The sequence below is a fragment of the Tasmannia lanceolata genome, unplaced genomic scaffold (assembly GCF_043159265.1).
Source record: "Tasmannia lanceolata isolate RefF3 unplaced genomic scaffold, GAP_Taslan_0.1 ptg000008l, whole genome shotgun sequence".
Classification (NCBI taxonomy): domain Eukaryota; kingdom Viridiplantae; phylum Streptophyta; class Magnoliopsida; order Canellales; family Winteraceae; genus Tasmannia; species Tasmannia lanceolata.
In genome coordinates this window covers 35,738,051-35,759,102 of record NW_027518685.1, presented here as the reverse complement: position 1 = coordinate 35,759,102, position 21,052 = coordinate 35,738,051, and the positions used below count along the sequence as shown (strand labels likewise).

General features: G+C 38.4%; 2 protein-coding genes across 2 annotated transcripts in view; one reads left to right on the top strand and one right to left on the bottom strand.

Moving 5' to 3' along the window:
- The window catches only part of MPK4 (MAP kinase 4), a 46,346-nt gene extending 41,248 nt beyond the window's left edge, over positions 1 to 5,098 (top strand). The window contains exons 5-6 of the mRNA XM_077389382.1: positions 4,352 to 4,535; positions 4,640 to 5,098. Of these exons, the coding sequence (XP_077245497.1) occupies positions 4,352 to 4,535; positions 4,640 to 4,812 (357 nt within the window). The 3' untranslated portion in view covers positions 4,813 to 5,098. The remainder of the gene's footprint in view (positions 1 to 4,351; positions 4,536 to 4,639) is intronic.
- A 597-nt stretch (positions 5,099 to 5,695) lies between these two features.
- Positions 5,696 to 10,725, bottom strand: LOC143885287 (putative polygalacturonase). The gene is made up of 6 exons (XM_077389381.1): positions 10,590 to 10,725; positions 9,484 to 9,816; positions 7,509 to 7,629; positions 7,087 to 7,261; positions 6,788 to 6,858; positions 5,696 to 6,534 (listed from the first exon to the last, which is right to left on the bottom strand). Exons 1-6 carry the CDS (start codon positions 10,620 to 10,622, stop codon positions 5,831 to 5,833), a joined length of 1,437 nt encoding a protein of 478 aa, XP_077245496.1. The 5' UTR covers positions 10,623 to 10,725; the 3' UTR covers positions 5,696 to 5,830.
- Positions 10,726 to 21,052: the final 10,327 nt, after the last annotated feature.

The following is a 21,052-nucleotide window of genomic DNA, read 5'->3' as shown; positions in this document are numbered from 1 at the left end:
ACATGCATGAAAAGGGAAATCACACACATAAAATGTATTGAGATCAAATTTCCCTCTTGCGAGAAGAGGTTCTATTAATTTTGGTAGGGATCGTACACTCCTAGCTTTATTGGCCGTTAATTACATTTAAAGAAAATACCTCTGATTATCCATCAAGAGGTTCCCTATTTAAATACAATTTTTAGTTAATTATCCTCCAGAAAGATTTGATTTTTGTTAACAGATCTTTTCGGATGAAATTTCTTTCTCTTGGGGACTTTCTTCATCTTCTCAAACTTTCTTCATCTTCTTTTGGGGAGGCGTCATCTTTATCGTCTTTCTCCATCAAGAGAAATGTCTTCCTCCTTTTAAGGAGTCTCTAGGAAGAGATCTTAAAGGGACCTTTGGAGAGCCTCTGGAAAGAGATTCTAAAGGGATTTTCTTCTTTCTCCCAAAGGAGAAAGGTCTTCTTTCTTTTGAGGAAACTTTCGTCTTTATCTTTTGGGGGGAACCGCCATCTTTATCATCTTCCTCCCCTTAGAAAGTCCCTGGAAGAGACTGTAAATGGAGTCTTTATCATCTTTCTCCCTTTAGAAAGTTCCTGAAAAAGACTCTAAAGGGATTTTCTCCATCATCTTTCTCCCTTTAGAAAGTCCCTGGAAGAGACTCTAAAGGGATTTTCTTCATCATCTTTGTCCCTTTAGAAAGTTCCTCGAAGAGACTCTAAAGGGATTTTCTTCATCCTTTTCATGAAAGAAAAATGACTTCTTCCTCGAAGAGAATCTGCAAAAAGAAAGAGAGAAGAAAAAAGAAACTGTTAGCCCAAATCTTTCCTCACCTCTCTTTTTTCCTGCTGTTCCTCTTTTCGCGTAGCCTTTGCTCCCGAAGATCTGTTCCTTTGCTAAAGGATCTTCCCTCTTGTTAGAGTATAAAAGATAAATAATGCCTTTCTCCAATAGCTTAAGGTTTTGGAGAAGTTGGTACGTTAACATGGTATCAGAGCCAAAGGTCTCGTCTTCAAACCTCTCGGATAGCAAAATTCCACATGCGATGGTCGGCCCAAAGTGGGACCACATGTGCCACGTGTTTGCCAAGTGGGCCACACGTGTGGGGGAGTGTTAAAGTATAAAAGATAAATAATGCCTTTCTCCAACAGCTTAAGCTTTTGAAGAAGTTGGTAAGTTTCAACACCTCTATTTATAGAATCCTCTTGAAGTGGTTGGCAACTGCCACATCACCTCTTGTCTCTGAACTTCACGATCTCCGCTTCCCCTTTTGTGGGGAGTTACGTAACTTCTTTTTGAAAAGTGGATGACTCACTTCTCCCTTCGCAAGAGTTATTTTTATTTCCTAAAATTTAGGGATTTTTTTTCCTTAGTTGTGGGCTCTTTTTTTGTTTTTTTATTAAAGTACTTTACATTTAACCTTTTTACTTTAGGGGATAGCGTAATGTGTAACTACCCGTTCTCTCTCTCTCTCTCTCTATTTAAGAAAAGATTTTACTATTACCCCCTTTCTGTAAAATTTCGAGTCCAACAGTCTTCTCTCATTTTTTTAATACCCTCATTATTAAGCATGTACAAAGTGACAGTGGAGGTACGTTCACCTCTCAAGCCTTTAGGGACCATTGCCATTCTTACGGTATTTGGCTACAATTCTCGTGCCTCCCTACTCTATCTTAGAATGGAGTTATCGAACATAATCTTTGTACCGCCAAAGTTGGACTCTCCTTGCTATTTCATTCAGGAGCCTCTCAATATTTATGGACTGAACATTTCACACAATCACTCACGCCATTAACATGCTTCTTTCCTCTATTCTTGGCTAGTAATCTCTCTTTAGACACTTCTTGGGGTTCTTCCTAACTGGTCTATGCTTTGGTTGTGTGGATGCATTTACTATGTTCATCTTCCAACTTTTTCTCTTAAGTTATAGCCCAAGTCTATTATTTGCGTCTTTATTGGCAATAGAGATGAAGATAAGCAATATCAATGTTACTGTCTTCTTGTAAGATTTTAATATTATGCCATGTCTTTTAATGATCACACCTTTATGAGCTCCGAGCATTGGGTGTGAGCGTCTTATTGGCAATAGCAATGAACATTAGCAATATCGATGTTACTGTCTTCTTGTAAGATTTTAATATTATGCCATGTCTTTTGATGATCACACCTTTATGACCTCTGAGCATTGGGTGTGAGAGTAATGGGGAGTCGACAAGGATTAAACCCGTAGACAGGAAAAGTGAGTTGTGAGTTTCTAAGTGGACATGAAAAGTGAGTTTGTGAGTTTCTAAGAGTAATGGGGAGTCGACAAGGATTAAACCCGTCCTTTGATGATCACATCTTTATCAATGTTACTGTCCCGAGTTATGACCGCGTCAACCGCGTTCTTGGCCGCGTCCGTGCCGAGTCGACAAGGATTTTTCTTGTCCGCGTTCCATGTCACATCTGCATTTTTAGACATTGTTCTACACTGCCAGAACAAACACAAACATGTTCTAACTACTCACATTGTCAAGTTAGGTACTGTCATCTTCATAGAAGTGGTAGCCAATGATAAATGATAGGTGGCCAGACATAGGAAGGGGATGGTTATATTTTACAAAAACGACACATGGGAGTATGGACCATTGTAGCTAGGCCTGAAGATAAAAAAAAAAAAAAACATGGTAGGATGCAAATAGATACATAAATTAAAGTCAAATTTCATGGGGTTATAGATAAGTAAAAGGCAAGGCTTGTAGTTAAGGGCTACAATGAAAATGGATTGGATTAGGAAGAGACATTCAACCTAGTCATCAAGACTACTAAAGTGAGACTTTTTAGGCTTTAGCTGACACTGTTGGCTGGAATCTTTTTCAAATGAATATGAAAATGCCTTTCTGCTTTGATGTCTAAAGGGTGAACTGGTGAGTTGTATATGGAGCAACCAATGGGCTTTAAAGTTGCAAATAAAGGTCATTTTGTGTGCTAACTCAATAAAGGTTGTTAGAATTCATCAAGCACTTACAATAAGAGATTATAAGATGAGCAAGTTAGATAACACACTATTCATCAGGGACACAATCAGGTATGTTGCCTGTTCTGGTCTATACAAATAATATTATTATCACAGTAGTGATAGTAATGAGATCCAAAGGCTGAAAAGTAATCTAATAAGGAGCTTTTGATATAAGAAAGGCCTTGGGGAGCTATAAATTATGTATGATGAACTGTAATACTTTTAGCACTCATGAAGTATACAACAAGATGACTAATGAAAGAAGGGTGAAAGATTCACTGGCATGGTACAATGGTAGGGGCCTTGCAGTGCTCACATTTCACTAGACCTGATATTACATATGCTATAAATTGGGTTTGTCATTTGCTTTGTGATCCAAGGGATGAAAACCCGTAGACAGCCAAGCGAATTGGGATAATTAGGTATACACTAGATCATGGATTATTTTATGGGGCACATCAGAGCAAAAAGAAGTCAATGTTGAAGGCACTGAAATGTAGGTTGGGCAGGTCAACAATGGATCATGGATTAGTTTACGTTAATCTGGTCGATTACCCTTCATTGAGGGTCGTTTAGTCTTTTGATGTATTCGTGTTTTTTATGCCAATGTAATACCCTAGTCGATTTTACTGTACAAAAATCAGATTTCTCCCTTTATACGAATTTTTCATGTCTCTCTCTCTCTCTCATCATATGTTTTCATGGTATTCTTTACAAATAGCTTTGATATTGATATCTTTATAAGGCTATATTTTTTATTGAAGCATGTTCCCCTTTTGCTACCATGAAAAGAAAAGAAAACTACTGAAGCTTTTGAATAACCAAGCATGTTCTCCTTTTGCTAATTCTTTTTTTTTTTTCTTTATTTTTCCAAACTTGTTAGGCTTCCACATGTCTGCAAATAGTAAATCTCTTGTTTCTAAAGGGAACCACTGAAAAAATGAAGAAAAAAGTGGTATATTGTAGCCAAAGATTGAAATGTCGGTTTTCAGTGTCGGTTTCAGCCACCACTGAAACCCAAACTTTTCGGTTTTGGCCAAAATTATGTAAAAACAAGATCAAAATTTCGGCAACTTGAATTTCTCGTGGACATCTTCCACCAAAAATTTCCAAATTTCGGTTGAAATTTTGTACAAAAGGGTAAAAAAACGAAATTTAACTGAATTTTTGGTGAAATTTCACCGATTTTTTGTAAAAGTCTGAGTTACGGTAAATTTCGTGTCGGGCTCCACCGAAATCCGAAATTTCGTCCGAAACGTTTCGTTTTCATCCGAAATTTAAACCTATGATTGTAGCTGATGGGTGAGTGGCTGACTTTCAGTATGAAAAGCTGACTTTTTCCACCTCTTTTTATTTTCCCCCTTAAAAGCTACTAGGTTCACCGGATGATGCCAGCCTTGGGTTTCTTCGAAGTGACAATGCCCGGAGGTATGTTAGACAGCTTCCCCAGTTTCCAAAGCAACACTTTTCTCAGAAATTTCCCAATAGGAACCCTGCAGCTGTTGATTTGCTAGAGAAAATGCTTGTGTTCGATCCCAGCCGTCGTATTACAGGTATATTAAATGTCCATCGTTAAGTACCATTTGGAGTGTTAGATCTCTGTGACTTCTTTTCTTTGAAGCCATTTTGTTCATTGTGTACTTTCCTTTGTGTGCAGTCGATGGGGCACTTTGCCACCCGTATTTATCATCTCTCCATGATATCAATGATGAGCCCACTTGCTCAGCGCCTTTCAATTTTGATTTTGAGCAGCCATCATTCACTGAAGAAAACATTAAGGAGCTTATCTGGAGGGAATCCGTGATGTTCAATCCAGACCATATGCACTAGGAATTGTGCTTGTATGTTTAATATATTGCAGAAAATATTTCTGAATTATCCCTTTGTTACCAAGAAAACAATATATACCTTAACAAATTAAACAAGAGAGAGAAACTGTGTGGAAGATATTGGCTGTGCAAAGGGTGCATCAAGCTGTAGAACATTAGAACCGTTCCCTTTGGGAGTTGATTATGTAAAGTTCTAAGACTTCCTAATTTTTAATTGCAAATTATGTGTCAATCTAAGAAGTTGATATATTTAATAGAGCCTACGTTTCTCTCTCGTTCTTCTCCAAGGCTAGATCTTATTACCTTGTAATAATATGAGGTTTGTTGCTACATTAATAATAAAAAAACCATTAAATGGTAAATACATTCGATTATTGAGATGCTTGTAGCCCAATGTGCTTTCACATTGTTTGATTTCTTACTTTACAGGTTGGAGTTTTTGTTACTTCTTCACACTGACTACATTTCTTTAGATTGTCTGCATATAGTTTTCATATTCTTGTGTTATTTCTCTTGCAATCAGCTTTGCTTCTATCATATGTGGAGATAGACTTCTTGAAGCTTTATTGAACTTCAGTAGATCTGCATGTAGTTTGTCTTTTAGATTGTTCTGGAGTAAACATTAAAAAAAAAAAGATTGTTCTGGAACTGGAGTCATATAGCCTCTCCCTCATGTGTTGGATAGAGATTTAGTCAACTCATACTTGGTTCAAAGTGACTCCCTTATTGGTCCGAGTTTACTGTTGAGGATTAAAAAACATAATCTCAGTTTTGAAAACATAGGTATATAGTTGCTCTTTCATTTTGAAATGCACTAGAGACCCACCAAAAGAGATATTGGCCTATTCTTTACACATATCTGACCCACCAAAACTCACCAGGAATATAGAAGATCCTAGAAATTTGTTCATTTCCACATTTAGTACTAGTAAGCTAGAAACAGAGAATACCTCTAATCTAGTGACCACTACAAGAGCAATCACTCAAGATCATGAAGCCAAAGGAAATATATAAATACTTTATATATAGGTGGTTTCGAGACTGCACTCCGTAAATTCCACATCTTCAATGGCTAATCTGTCAGTAGGATATGGGCAGGGCCTGGATTCTGATCCCTGGTCGGGCAATGAAGCACACGGTTGAGGACTCACAGAGCTCGAAACTCCCTGAATATCTATGCAGTTCCACGCAGGTTTCTTTGATTTCACCATTCCAATGGTCACATTAGAGATACAAATGCCAGTAAAAGGTGCTTGTTGGATCCCCTGCAATCTTCCAGCCATGGTGACATTCTCTGCAACCACATCACTATAACTGATCCTGTCGATGACAGGAATTGCATTAGAATCCCAGTGATCATCAGGATGGGACCCATAAGCGCCCGTCATCCAAAAGGCCCACTTCATTGTATGCATGGTAAACCCCTTCACATATATGTCTTTTACAAATGCTCCTCTACCAACAGCTGTTTTGATTCTCACTCCTGATTCTGAATCGATGGCTGTGATGTCTTCGGCCCTGACATCCTGGATTCCACCTGACATCTCACTGCCGAGAGCAATGACGGCACTGGTGGGTGAAATGCAGGTGAGCCTCCTGATGATCACATGTTGGGTCGGCATCCCAACGGCAATCCCATATTCATCCCAGCCACTTTTTATGGCAACACAGTCATCCCCAGAAACTATATAACAGTCTTCAATTCGTACATTGGTGCAGGAATCTGACATTGAGGCAGAAAACACAATCAGATCATGAACACAGGAATGGTTTACTCTTGTTTAGTGGTTCTAGTCATATCTGTTTATTTTATTTCTTCATACTTCTCTACTAGTGGAATCTATCAGTTTAGCTATGTTGCCTTCACAGATTTGAAGTTCACAGCGCCTTGCACCACTCCGAATGAGTCTGTGTCTTTTACCCATTTTAATCACATTCATTAGATTGAAAATTAGAAGTTCAGGGAGTAGACAAACCTGGATTAATTCCATCAGTATTTGGAGATCTAAGTGGGGCAATAATAGTGATGCCTTTGACAATGACATTGCTGCAAATATCAAACTTAATCAGCACATGGAGACAAACTTGAAACAAATAAAACGATCTTTTCTGAAATGATCAATCTAGAGCAGTTGTCTTCTCTCTTCTAAGAGGTAGAGATTGTGTCAAATTGACATGAATCTGGTTAGATTTAGATGGCTTCTTCATTGAAAGATGCAGATGAGTAAAATGGCATTCATAAATATCAAATTATTGTGGAAGGAGAAGAATAAACCTGCTGTAAACAGGATGAACATTCCACGATGGGGAGTTAACCAGAGTAAGATCAGATATCAGAATCTGATCAGAATACATGATTTCGATTAGGTACCCGCGTGTATATTTCAGCTTGTTACTTTTGAATTTCTGCCACCACATAGCCCCTTGGCCATCGATGGTGCCATTATCTCCTGAAGTGAAATCCAACAAAGGTGAGCTCAATTCTTAAGCAGTGAGAATATTTACATCATTCAGTTTATTTTGAGAATTTAGAACCTCAACACCTTTTGGGCATCCCAGTTCACAAATTGGGTGATGCTCAATTGTTCTATAAGGTTTATTTGATATGGGTTTGCTCCTAAATTGTCTACTAAGATGGTTGAGAGAACTGTTTTTCATCTCATCTGCAAATTTGGCAATTGGATGAACTGAGAGTACCTGTTATTACAACATCAGTGAGATTTGATCCCCGAATTAAGCTGCTATATCTCCCACCAGGTTTATCTCTTCCTCTTCCATAAGAAGGCAAGGGGTCAATAAGAGGCCATTCATTTATGTCCTGCAAGTGAACTATGAGCAGTTAAACAGATATTTAAACATGATTAACAAGTAAAATTTGCACAAGCAAAAAAGGAGAAGAGGGAAGAGGTATTAGTGTCTTTTTCCAACAAGCTTCTATTGTCAAGGGTTTGAAAAGTAAACCTGACTGGTAATTTCAGCAACTTTTCGAAATTTAAGTGGTAAAAAACTCCATATTCTATCAAAATTCTAACATCAGATCTATACCACACTTTCGTTATTTTATTAATCTATCCTATTTCTGATTTGATGAAAGATTTGTCGAATCCGTTCTGATTAAGATTAAGGTCATAATGCAATATTGTACAGCTCAGATTGTATATATTAGAGGCAATGTGATTGCCCCACCACAGATCTTAACATGACTTATCATTCATTAGGTGGGGCCCTAAATTCAGGTCCCACAGCTTGGAGAACCGGATGATTCTGATCCTTTGATTGATGACATAAAGGGCAAGAAAAGTTGATCTAATGATCGACATTTTAACTGCACTAATCGGATGGCTTAGATTGTTGATACTCTCAATGAGCGGAAGTCTTCCGATTGGACAATCCTTTTGTTCCACAGCTCGGGGGCTATTTGCAACTAGCCAATTTCAAATTCTCAGATGATTGGACGGTTGGGATCATTTGGAATGGTTATGATCAGAACAATGGTTAATTCGGTGATGAAGACAACCTATGGTGATCTCCCAAACCAATTATTGGACTCAAACTACATTAATTTTGAGTCCAATAATCGGTTTGGGAGCTAACCATTGGTTATTATAATCTCAAATGAACACCGCCTAAACCACAATGGTAATATCCGGATGAACTGCCTAGATTAATTTTTCGATCTCATTAAGACCAATTGTCATGCAGCCTTTAATGGGCCCACCTACACAACACCAACAGTGGGACCCACTGTAAGAGAAGGTAACAATCTACTTTACGAGTTTTTCTAATCTTTTTCCTCCCGTCGGAATGAGTCGTCTGAAGGAACATGGATTCCCAACTCAACTCAACCAAGCCTTTGTACCAAACTAGTTGGGGTCGGCTGATGAATCCTTTAGAAAATTTTCACGAACAAGGTGAAAGGATTTATCCGGCTCAAATTGACTAAGTCTACTCCTGACACTAGTTGGGTTCATCTACATGGATCATTTTTTCCATTCTGTCCTATCTAAGGTCATGTTCTCTGTTATGTTCCTAGCCCTCAAGTCTTTCCTCTTTGTTTCTTCCCAAGTTGTTTTCGGTCTACCCCTACCTCTTTTTACTCCATCAACTTGGCACGAGTCACTTCTCACTGGAGCACAGGAACCGAGATTCCCAATGTGCGAAAATCCAATGTGGGCCGACATGGAATGCACGTCATCTGGACCAAGAAACGCAACAGAATATACAGTCAACTCATTTTGACAGGAAAAAAAATGTAATTTCCACCTCTGGGATTTGCTAGGCCAAAGATTTTTTCTTATTCTTAATTCATCTGAGGCAGCTGTTCTATCATGCATAAGCCATCCGCAAAATGGCGTTCCGCGAAAATGCCTAGCAAGTAATAATTAAAGTAAAAAGCTTGCAAAGAAGCTAAAAAAGAAAACAGTTTAAATCCGTTAGATATGTGAAAACAACCAATTACTCAAAAAGCTTAAGCTATTAGAGTTAATGTTATTTAATTCCACAAGAGAATAAAGCTATGATTTGGCAGACACTTCAAATTTATTGCTGATTCACGTGTCCTATCGTGTCCACACGTGCCGACACTCCTTTGGACACTTTTACTTGTACTGCTCGAAGTGTTAGACTTAATGTGGGTGTCCACAAATCATACAAAATGATAGGAATAAAGTACCTGAGAGCCGAGAAGAACAGCATCTCTATGGAGATACAGAGTGAAATAACTGGTGAGATTGAAGCTTCCCGTCACCCATTTTCCGGGCAGGACGACGAGCTGCCCTCCTCCGACCGATGCGAATTGGCTCAGATGATCAATCGCCTTCTGAAAAGCCTTTGTGTTCGATGTCACACCGTCTCCGACCCCTCCAAAATCCATCAAAGATACAGTGTGACCTCGGCAATTCGTCGATGAGTATACCGAAGATTCTTTTAAAATCCGAACTTTCCGACATTCGGCTTTTTTTAAGGTCCATAATCCCAATAGTAGAAGTAGAGATATCTGAAGAATCTGCAGATTGAGTGAGAGAGAAAGGAAGAAAAACAGTTAGTTTAAATTTTCAGAGAAAACCCACTAATAGAGAAACAGAGAAAAGTGTTAAAAACTGTGTTTTGAAATTTGAACTATGAAGAACAGAATTCTTCTAGATGAAAATAAGGAGAAAATGACTATCCACATGGATTATGATATGATTATGACTAATTTAGAGGGACATTATTATAAATTGAAGGTCCCTCTAAGTAAAAATTGAAAGGGTTGGTTCAAGTAAAAAGTAATAAAATTTAGAATATTTTTCCTTTCCAAACTTTTCCAGAAAATTACTGAATTTTCCCTTGCTTCATAAGTGAAAATCTAAGCAGAGGAAAGCCCATTTATAACAAAAATCGAAGACCTTTTATGGAGATTAAACAGAAATTTCTGAAGTAAAAAATGATCAACATGAGAAAATAAAACTAGAAACCAAAAAACCACTAATAAATTCCTTTCTGCTCTGTTTCTTTCAAAGTAAAATTGGCCTAAAACAAATTTTATGCTCATTTTTCCACTAAAAAAATGGCGAAACCGCGTAAGATTTGTTTTACATCCATTTTACAAAAGAAACAGAAGAAAATAACCCAAATCTCAACTCATTGTGAAAAGCAAAACAGAGTTATAAAATTCAAAACCCAACTTGAAAACAAAAGGAAAGAAAAGAGGGGGCCCTTTTTTTTCTTCTTTAGCAAAGAAGAAAGAAAAACATTAAGGAAAAAAAAAGAGGCAAGAGGGTTTTCTTCTTTCACTACATGAAAAATTCTGAGATTTCCCTTAAACTCCATTGTGGTGAATGCAGCTCTATGTGATTTGGAGATTGGAGAGACTATTTATAGAAGAAAGACGTTTGGATTGGCCTAAATGGCGTTATAATTAAATATTGTTACTCTGTCCTATTTGGCCTTACGTGTAAAAAGTGTAAAGTAAGCTGAATCGTGTAAAGAAAACTAGAAATTTTGCAAGTCACGTTGCCCACAGATCCCTGAAATTTCATGATTTTCCGGAATGCCCCTCCTCATGCTACTGATAATGGCACTGCTATGTTTTAATAAGTGCACAAACACAGCTCGTCTTTTCTTTTTAATTGGCTTCTATGAGGTTTTTTGGAAACTGCAGTAACTTTGAGAGGTGTTTAAATAATGAAAGACAAGATGATTTAGTGCAATTATTAAAACATGGTAGTGCTTATATCAGGAGACCAAAATAATTTGTTTATTTTTGTTCCCTTCACATGTTTTCTCGGAATTGCTATAAGCATTTGATATTGGCACCCCTTTATATATTGAGAAAAGTACGGAATGTATGTAATAGTTTCGACAAATTACGGATTTCGTGTTCATTTTAAAACAAGCATCAAACACGGGTGAATCTTCAAAATTAGGTGGAAAAAAACCCTAATACCCTTCTGACATGATCAGAGTCTTCGCATGTTGCCCTTCCTCACAAATTCACAACCCAACATAAATCATTATCTTTAAAGTAATATTTTATTACTTCTCACTTCTCTTTTGGATGAGAATGTCAATCACTATTTTTAAAGTAATATTTTATTATTTCTCACTTCTCTTTTCGATGAGAACGGCTACGTTATTGAAATTTTTTTTATTTACACATCTCTTTGGTTGAGAACGGTAACGCTATTGAATATTTTATTATTTCCCACGTCTCTTTTGGCTTAGAACAACAGCGTTATTGAATATTTTAATATTTCCCATGTCTCTTTTGGCTGAGAATGCTTGAGTACACCACCAGAATATCAAGTACGCCGCCGGATTCAAAAAACACCCATCATTCAAAGATATCAAGTATGCCGCCGGATTCTAGAGTACGCTGCTGGAATATTGAGTATGCTGCCGGATTTTCTGGGTTCAAACATGTGTTACAAACGTATTGAGTACGCCGTCAGAATATCGAATACCCCGCTGGATTCTAGAGTACGCCGCCGGAATATCGAGAACGCCACTGGAATATCAAGGGGTAGACCGGCGAAAATAGGGTGTAAGCGGAAATAGAGTGTACGCTGACGGAATTCAGGGGTACGCCATCAGAATCTCACAGAGAGGCGATATTATTAGAAGACGCCACCGTTCCATATTGATGTCTACGTGCTGTGGATCTGACCGTCTATGCATATTGGCGACGGCCAAGATTTAAACGAACCAGGGACTCTGGGTTCAAAGGAAAAATTTCAAATCCAAACCAAACCACCTATATATAGAGGCACCACCATTCTAAAAAGTTTTTTTAACATATGTCAAGCATCCATCCGTCTCTAATTATTTCCGACGGCCAAGATAGAAACGAACATCCATCCGTCTCTAGTTATTTCTGATGGCCAAGATAGAAACGAACCCAAGATTTTGTCGGATCAAATACACATTCAGACAAACCAAAAGAAGCCTTGTGAAATACGCCAATTTAATGGGCATTAAATACATCTGTCCTATTTGGCCTTACGTGTAAAAAGTGTTAAGTAAGCTGAATCGTGTAAAGAAAACTAGAAATTTTGCTAGTCACTTTGCCCACATACCCCTGAAATTTCATGATTTTCCGGAATGCCCTACTCAGGCTACTGATAATGGCACTACTATGTTTTAATAATTGCACAAACACAGCCCGTCTTTTCTTTTTAATTGGCTTCTATGAGGTTTTTTTTTTTGGAAACTGCAGTAACTTTGAGAGGTGTTTAAATAATGAAAGACAAGATGATTTAGTGCAATTATTAAAACATGGTAGTGCTAATATCAGGAGACTAAAATAATTTTTTTATTTTTGCCCCCTTCACATGTTTTCTCAGAATAGCTATAAGCATTTGATATTGGCACTCCTTTATCTATTTTACCCTTCTTTAGTGGTGGGCTATCATAAGACAGGAATTCTAGTGTCAAATCTTGATAAAATAAGCCTTTGTCCCAAACTAGTTGGGTCGGCATTCAAATATTCTACAAATGATAACAAAATCTCCTAAAAAGAAAAAACTTAAGTGAAACAAAAACCTAATTTAAATCCAACATGTCATATATATGTTAATTGAGTCCATATCCTAAAACCTTGATTAAAAAGTGGTAGTTAATTAGCAGCCTGTTAGGAGAATGAACGGTTTAGATCACCCAGACAATGTGGGCCCCCATTGTATTTTTTTTTTTCTTTGGCTTTAACGGCCGTCCACCATATAAATTTTCAATGATTACTTTACGATAGTTACACTTTTAGCAAAGCCGAAGCCTTATAACCGTTACTTACAGTAAAAGGAAGTGATATATTCGCCCTTTAATTTTACTTGGGACAGCCCCCTCCAGGTATAACTCGTAAGAGGTAAATGCAGAGCCACAGCCTAAAATGTCAAGTATTTAATTAGGGAAGAGATATATTCATCCTTTTTGTTACTTGGGACAGCCCTCTTCAGTGTATTTATGACTACTTTTTGACCCTAGAGGAGCTAGCCCAAATTAAAAACAGGGGCGAATATATTGTTTCCCTTTGATAAAGAAATATGTAAAGGTTTTTGGCTGATTGTGGCGTGGAATTTAGTGTGGGTCCCACACTCGTCCTTTTTTTCTTTGTTAGAAAGCGTGCAATCTATCCCGTGAGCAACCGTCGCCTCGCTCACGGGCAAATGTTGGTGGGCCCGGAAGTCCTCACGTGAAGCAAGAGAACACATCTTGTAAATTCACATGAGGTACCGTGGACCCTACCTTCCACAGACCATAGACAAGCAGACTTCACGTTCACTTCCAAATTCCAATATATGAATTCACATGCACTTCTAAATAATGGTTTGAAATTTCGACCGAAATTTCGGATTTCGGGTCAACACAGACACCGAAGCGACCGAAATCCGAAATATCCGAAACGTACAAAATTTCAGCCGAAATTACCAAAATTTTGGCCCAAAAAACCAACATTTCGAGTGTCTTTACCTAATTTTGACCGAAATTTTGGGATTTCGGCTACATCCGAAATATATGCCGAAACTGAAATTTCAAACCATGCTTCTAATCATGGTTTTAAATTTTGGATTTGGTACAAATTTCGGCCTTGGCCTAAACCGAAATTTCGGCCGAAATCCGGTAAAAAGCTAAGAAATCTCGTTTCTTTTGGCTGAAATTTTGGCCGAAATTCGGGAAAAGAATAATAAATTAATATTTTAATGAAATTTTGACTGAAATTCAATCGAAATTTGGTAAATTTCAGGAATTTCTGTTTCAGTGCATTTCCGTTTCGGTAAATTTGACCGAAATTTCGGATTTCGGTCCATGCTTCTAATATATGAAAACCGAAGCGAGACGATATCCACGCTCCCTTACTCTGATAATGGCACTCCTCTATTTAGTTTTGATCCCGAGAAGCTATAAACAAGAACTCAGAAAAGCATAAAATATAGGGAGAAGTGAGAGCACTAGTATCATGGAGCCGCACTCGGAGACTATTGCTTTAGACGTGGAATACAAGAGATTGTGTGGTCTAAATGCCAAGGTATAGTATTTGGTGGATTACACATCATGCATCCATTTATAAATTATCTATATAAATATCATTGGGCTTTTATGTAGTGCTATACTTATCTTGTTCTTGAGTCTTAACCTATGTTTAGCAAAACTTTTTCTTTCTTTTTTTTGAAAAATATAGGCCTCTTTGAATACACATTGAAAATTATTTGCATATAATCTTACTTTAATATGAACTTAAAGTTAAATATTAGAGTTGTGCTACCGAGACCGACAGTGGAACTGAACAAATCCTCACATGCCACATGACATGGGAGGTGTAGTTTTGCCATTTTAAGAAAAAAAGTTGCGGAGAGAGAAAGAGAGAGAGAGAGGAATAAAATTGCTAACGTGTGTGAAGAGGCTATTTGTTCGGTTCCACTCTCAGTCCCCAACTCGGCTACTATATCATTATTAATATAATTATTTGCATATAATTAATTAATATCATATAAATGGCATGTGTGATCTTTGGATATATTCTTAAAATAAATTTATTTAAAAAAAAAATTACATATGAAGATCGGCATTCCCTTCTCTGCTCACCAATCCAGCCATTTATGAGAATCCAGTTGATCCACATCTCCAGTGTCAATGTGAGAGAGGAAGTTGCGGAAAACTTAGGGGCCGTTTGGATGTGCGGATTTTAGAATCCGCATATCCAATTAGAGACTAGAGATGAAAGAGACCAGCTGCCGTTTTCTGATTTCTCGCCCTTCTTTCCAACATCAAGAGAGCAGGAGATCATCCCATTTTACCAGGTTTTAGAAATCTCAGGATGTGGGAGAGATTTCTAAAACTTGGATTTCTTACTTAAAATCCAAGAAACGATGTCAGGACGGCATGCAACAGCTTGATCATGAATTCTTTTGCACTGTTTTCAAACTAAAACCTGGATACTAAAATCGGCGTATCCAAATGGCCCCTTCGTTTTTCACCATTTTTTGCTGCTAATTATTCTGTCACTGTACAGCTTCATTGTTGGGGGTCAATTTTCTTGTTAGTGATTTTGGATGTTCAAAATCTTATATTTTGCCATGTTTTAGTGTTTTTGGAAAATATTTTCTCAATAGCGTTTGAGAAAAAGAAAATGTTTTCTTGGAAATATTTGTTTTTTTTACAAAAGGATGTAGAAGTGTAGTTGAAAAGATAGTCCCGTACTGAATGAGAGAAAGGAAAGAGAAGGGCTTATAAAGCATTACACTTCTCTACTACTTGTTTGTTTGCACATTGGGTTGAACCCATGGTTGGACCCACGGGACGGTGCAACACACCGTTCGCACACACGCGCGTGCGGCTTGGGCAATGGGCTTTAGGCGCATAGTAGCGCTTTATTGGCGCTCTTTTAGGCGATTGGAGCCTTTAATTTTTTCAGATTTGATCTGGACCGTTGGATCAAGATGAAGATGGACCGGTCGGATAGGTGGGCCGAATGGTTCGTAGGCCCATCAAGCCCAGTGCCGAATGGTTAGGTTGGGTTGGGCTTCGACTCGGGCCTAACGGTCGGCCCAGCGGGCCTAGTACTCTAACGGTCAAAGAGTGTGGTTAAATGGGTTGTGTCCCTTCCCCCAACAGTCAAGAGCCAAGGGGGTGCGATCCGCACCATAGATAGTTGATCTAACGATGACGGGGTTGGAGAGAGGTTTTACTCAAACCAACAGTCACCTCTAAGATCGATCAGGACCGTTCAATATCAAATGGGTGTGATCTAACGGTCAGATTTCAAACTTCTGGAAAGGTGCCTTGTAGAGGTATTTTTCACACAGAAAAGACATCAGGTGGTCTATAAAATGTGCAGAATTCGGTCATTTCATTACAGAAACAAATTGGCAATTTTGACAGACTTTAAACTCTCTTCTACACTCCTATCTGATCCCCAAGTATTTCTACATACTGTTTTTGCTTTTATTTACTGTTCTAGATACTGTTCTTCTGCATAAACAGTATCTAGAAATTTCTCTAAGGGTTGAAATTTTGAAAGAGCATTTCGGGTTTGATTCCGGTAGTGCGAGGCATCATCAAACATTAGTAGGGCTTCCCTACTAGGCTTCATTGTATCTTGGAGGCAATTCGCGGATCCCCTTTGCACACTACTGGTGGGGGCGAATCTTATCTTAAGGAAAGTGATATCACGCCTTGAAGCAACAGTTTCTGTTTTCTATCACCAACAGTACCCTCAAAATCATTAACATTTTCGTCATTCAACGGACATCGTTCTAGCCATATGTTAGCTATAGACCCGGTGAGCTCTCCCTTGCAACTGAAGAGCCCCTTCATGCGAAAGAACAAGAGAAAGAGTGGAAAGAGTAGAGCTATTAAACATTATTTGCAAACCAGATTATATCTTCTTAGAGGAGATATATTTTCATTTGCAAGAAGTTGTTATCATGGTTTTAAATTTCGATCGAAATTCGAAATTTCGGTCCCAAATTTTCTATTTCGGTCTCGACCGAAACCGAAATCACACATACCCGAAACCGTCGTTTATTTCAACTGAAATTTCAGTCAAAATTTTGCTTATTCCGAAATTTCATCCGGAATTTAAGGGATCTCGATTTTTATTAATTATTTAATATCTTCCTGAAATTTTGGTTAAAATTTTGTGCGAGCTAAAATATTCTTTTATTCGATTTCGTCATATTTCGTCCAAATTTCATTTCATTTCGTCATATTTCGGTTTCGGTGAGGACCTCACCGATTTGAAACCATGGTTGTTATAATGGCTTTGTACCTATTTTCAAATTATTTTTTAATGGCTACTAAAGAGGCTTAATATACCATTTGGAAATGAAATTAACTTATTCGCAAAGAAGGATCGATTTTTGTTGTATCCAAAGTGGCTTGCACATTTTAAACTAGTTTTTTCCTGAAAATGTATTGCTCAAGTTTTTTCCAATAAAAGTACTATAGAACCTCATAACTTTTGAAATTTTAGTTTATTCCATTCATTTTTTTTTAAATCTTTTGAAAAACAATCTTCATAGTGGACAAATTATAAATTTAGGATCAGGGCATTCAAAACATCTTCTAAGTTGATAATTTTAGAGATCTAGAATGCCATGCTCGCATACAATAGATCTAATCAAATTATCTTACAGATCTATTGAAAGTCAATCTAATCTAAGCATGCAAATAATCTATAACACAAAAAGGATTAGAAATTTACCTCGATCGACGATGGTGGATAATCGATCCGGGATAGATCTACTATCTCTTAATGATCAGATCTCAGATTGGATATTTCTCCTAATGATCAATCAAATGACATTAGAGACCAATCCCTTCGTGTATATATATACAAAACCAATTGTTAGTGTTTCACTCATAATCGAACTCTAATAAATTTAAGGAAAAATTATTAAAAAAATGCAAAGTTTCGTCTAAATTGTGAATAAAGGTTAGTGATTTGAAATTTATAAAAACGGTGCTCTCAGGTGAGAGAAGATGACTTTTAGGACAAATATACCCCTTCTACCTCTTTTTTCCCTCCACCTTTTTGGAGCTATCCCTATGCACTTATTACCTTCTCACCTACCACCTTCTTCTTCCTCAAGGCTTTTCTAACGTGGAAAACTCCATGGAAGGGTTTTGAAGGTTGCCATTTATAAAAGGATTTCGTATTCACGAGGGTTTATTCATGATAAACTTATCGAAGCAGTGTTAACAAATGCAAAGAAAATGGATTTTGAGCTTAAAACTGAATTTTGTTATTTTCCCCATTTTCAAAATAAATCCATTTTCTTTGCATTTTTGGATTCTAAAACATCAAAACCAAGCTTCAATTTATGGTTGCCTGCATGACACTAAGATCACAACGTATATCCTTATTATCCTTGGAATTATTACTCAATTTGAAGATAAAAATCCTTGGAATTATCCCTATTCTACTGGCTTCTGTCGGAAGTCCGAACAAAACTTCGGACTTCCGACGGAAGGCAGCCGGACTTTGTAGTTCGGTAATTGTCATATGTTAGTATATCCTTTTAGTAATTTTTTCTTAATTTTACTACTTTGCTTCCATTTTTTCGTAATTTTTCATTTAAAACTTAGAACTTCTGCCACAAATCCATAATGATTACTATTTTTGCTATTATGTTTTTGTTAGCCACCTTTGCACCCATGTTACTTCTGCCAATCTTTGCATCAAAGGATGGGCCACAAGCCGACAAGTGGCCTCGGCGAAGGTGGCCAGCAAATTCCTATAGAAAAAAAGGGAAATCTTATCAGCACTACTGTATTTTGATGAGGGCACTCCTAACTTTATTAAAAGTACTGTATGGCCCGCACCACAAGATGATCCAAACCGTCCATTACATGGGCCATAGCCTAAATAGGTTGTGCCCCAAAAATTATTTCCATAAGTCGATCCTAACCGTCCAATCAATAGAGGGTTAGGATCAACCCTCTAACATTCAGATCGTAGGGTTAGGATCAACCTATGGAAATGATTTTTGAAGCACAACCTATTGAGGTTGTGACCCATCTAATGGACGGTTTGGATCATCTTATAGTGCGGGCCATACCATACTTTTAATAAAGTGAGGAGTGCCCTCATAAAAATACAGTAGTGCTGATAACATTTCCCCAAAACAATCTTAAAAAATACGGCAAAAATACGGGTGACTGGTGGGTCGACCCAGCCCATACGGGCCAGGCGCGGGTCCAGGCTCAGTGACCCGTAATTGCCAGGTCTAAATAAAACAATATAGATAAGATTTGCCCAAGAATTTCTCCCATTTTTTCTTCATTTTGGAGAAATGTGTTGAGGGAGTTTAGAAAGTTCCACGTCAGTAGACAAGGGCCCGACAACCCCAGTGGTCAAACTCCCCATTTTTGCTAAATTCCAAACAAAACAGGTTTAAGCAAATCAGTAGAATCACATTCCCTTGTATTTTTCTCAAAAAAGGTAACCAAACAGAGCATAGTGGTTTCGGGGTATAAGATGTGGTTCCCTAGTAGTTATGGGGTATAAAATGTGGTTCTCTAGTGGTTCCGGGGTATAAGTTGTGGTTCCCTAGTGGTTCCGGGGTATAAGATGTGGTTCTCTAGTGGTTCCGAGGTATAAGATGTGGTTCCCTAGTGGTCCCAGGGTATAAAATGTAGTTCCATAGTGGTCCCGGGAAATAAAATGTGGTTCCCTAGTGCTCCTGGGGTATAAGATGTGGTTCCCTAGTGGTCCCGGGTTATAAGATGTGGGTCCCTAGTGGTTCCAAGGTATAAAATGTGGTTCCTTAGTGGTTCCGAGGTATAAAATGTGGTTCCCTAGTGGTTCCAGGGTATAAGCTGTGGTTCCCTAGTGGTTCTGAGGTATACGTCGTGGTCCCTTAGTGGTTCCGGGGTATAAGCTGTGGTTCCCTAGTGGTTCCGGGGTATAAGATATGGTTCCCTAGTAGTTACGGGGTATAAATGGTGGTTCCCTAGTGGTTCTGGGGTATAAAATGTGGTTCCCTAGTGGTTCTGGAGTATAAGATGTGGTTCCCTAGTAGTTCCGGGGTATAAGATGTGGTTCCCTAGTGGTTCCGGGGTATAAGCTGTGGTTCTCTAGTGGTTCCGGGGTATAAGCTGCGGTTCCCTAGTGGTTTTGGGGTATAAGATGTGGTTCACTAGTGGTTCCGAGGTATAATATGTGGTTCCCTAGTGGTTCCAAGGTATAAAATGTCGTTCCCTAGTGGTTCCAGGGTATAAGCTGTGGTTCCCTAGTGGTTCTGAGGTATAAGGTGTGGTTCCCTAGTGGTTTCGGGGTATAAGCAGTGGTTGCCTAGTGGTTCCGGGGTATAAGAGATGTGGTTCCCTAGTGGTTTCGAGGTATAAAATGTGGTTCCCTAGTGGTTCCGAGGTATAAAATGTGGTTCCCTATTGGTTCCAGGGTATAAGCTGTGATTCCCTAGTGGTTCCGAGGTATAAGCTGTGGTTCCCTAGTGGTTTCAGGGTATAAGCACTAGTTCCCTAGTGGTTCCGGGGTATAAGATGTGGTTCCCTAGTGGTTCAGAGGTATAAGATATAGTTCCCAAGTGGTTCCGGGGTATAAGATGTGGTTCCTTAGTGGTTCCGGGGTATAAAATGTGGTTCCCTAGTGGTTCCGAGGTATACACCTCAACATTTTATTCTTCAAAACCACTAGCGAACCACAACTTATACGCCGGAACCACTAGGGAACCACATCTTATACCCCGAAACCACTAGAGAACCATACCGTATACCCCGGAACAACTAGGGAACCACACCTTATACCTCCGAACCAATAGGGAACCACATTTTATACCTCGGAACCACTAGGGAACCACATTTTATACTCCTAGGGAACCACATTTTATACCTCGGAACCACTAGGGAACCACAGCTTATACCCCGGAATCACTAGGGACCCACATTTTATACCTCGGAACAACTAGGGAACCACAACTTATACCTCAGAACCACTAGAGAACCACATTTTATACCTCGGAACCACTAGGGAACCACATTTTATACCTCGGAACCACTAGAGAACCACAACTTATACCCTGGAACCACTAAGGAACCTCATTTTATACCTCGGAACCACTAGGGAAACACATCTCTTATACCCCGGAACTACTAGGCAACCACAGCTTATACCCCGGAACCACTAGGGAACCACAGCTTATACCTCAGAACGACTAAGGAACCACAGCTTATACCCTGGAATCACTAGGGAACCACATTTTATACCTCGGAACCACTAGGGAACCACATATTATACCTCGGAA

What these genes read in the sequence shown, in the direction of transcription:
- LOC143885287 (XM_077389381.1), bottom strand. Translation starts at nt 10,622, where the DNA reads ATGGAGTTTAAGGGAAATCTCAGAATTTTTCAT. An exon ending in CTGTTCTTCTCGGCTCTCAG is followed by an intron (nt 7,630 to 9,483) that starts GTACTTTATTCC and finishes GTTCACTTGCAG; the next exon opens with GACATAAATGAATGGCCTCT. An exon ending in CACTGATGTTGTAATAACAG is followed by an intron (nt 7,262 to 7,508) that starts GTACTCTCAGTT and finishes ATTTCACTTCAG; the next exon opens with GAGATAATGGCACCATCGAT.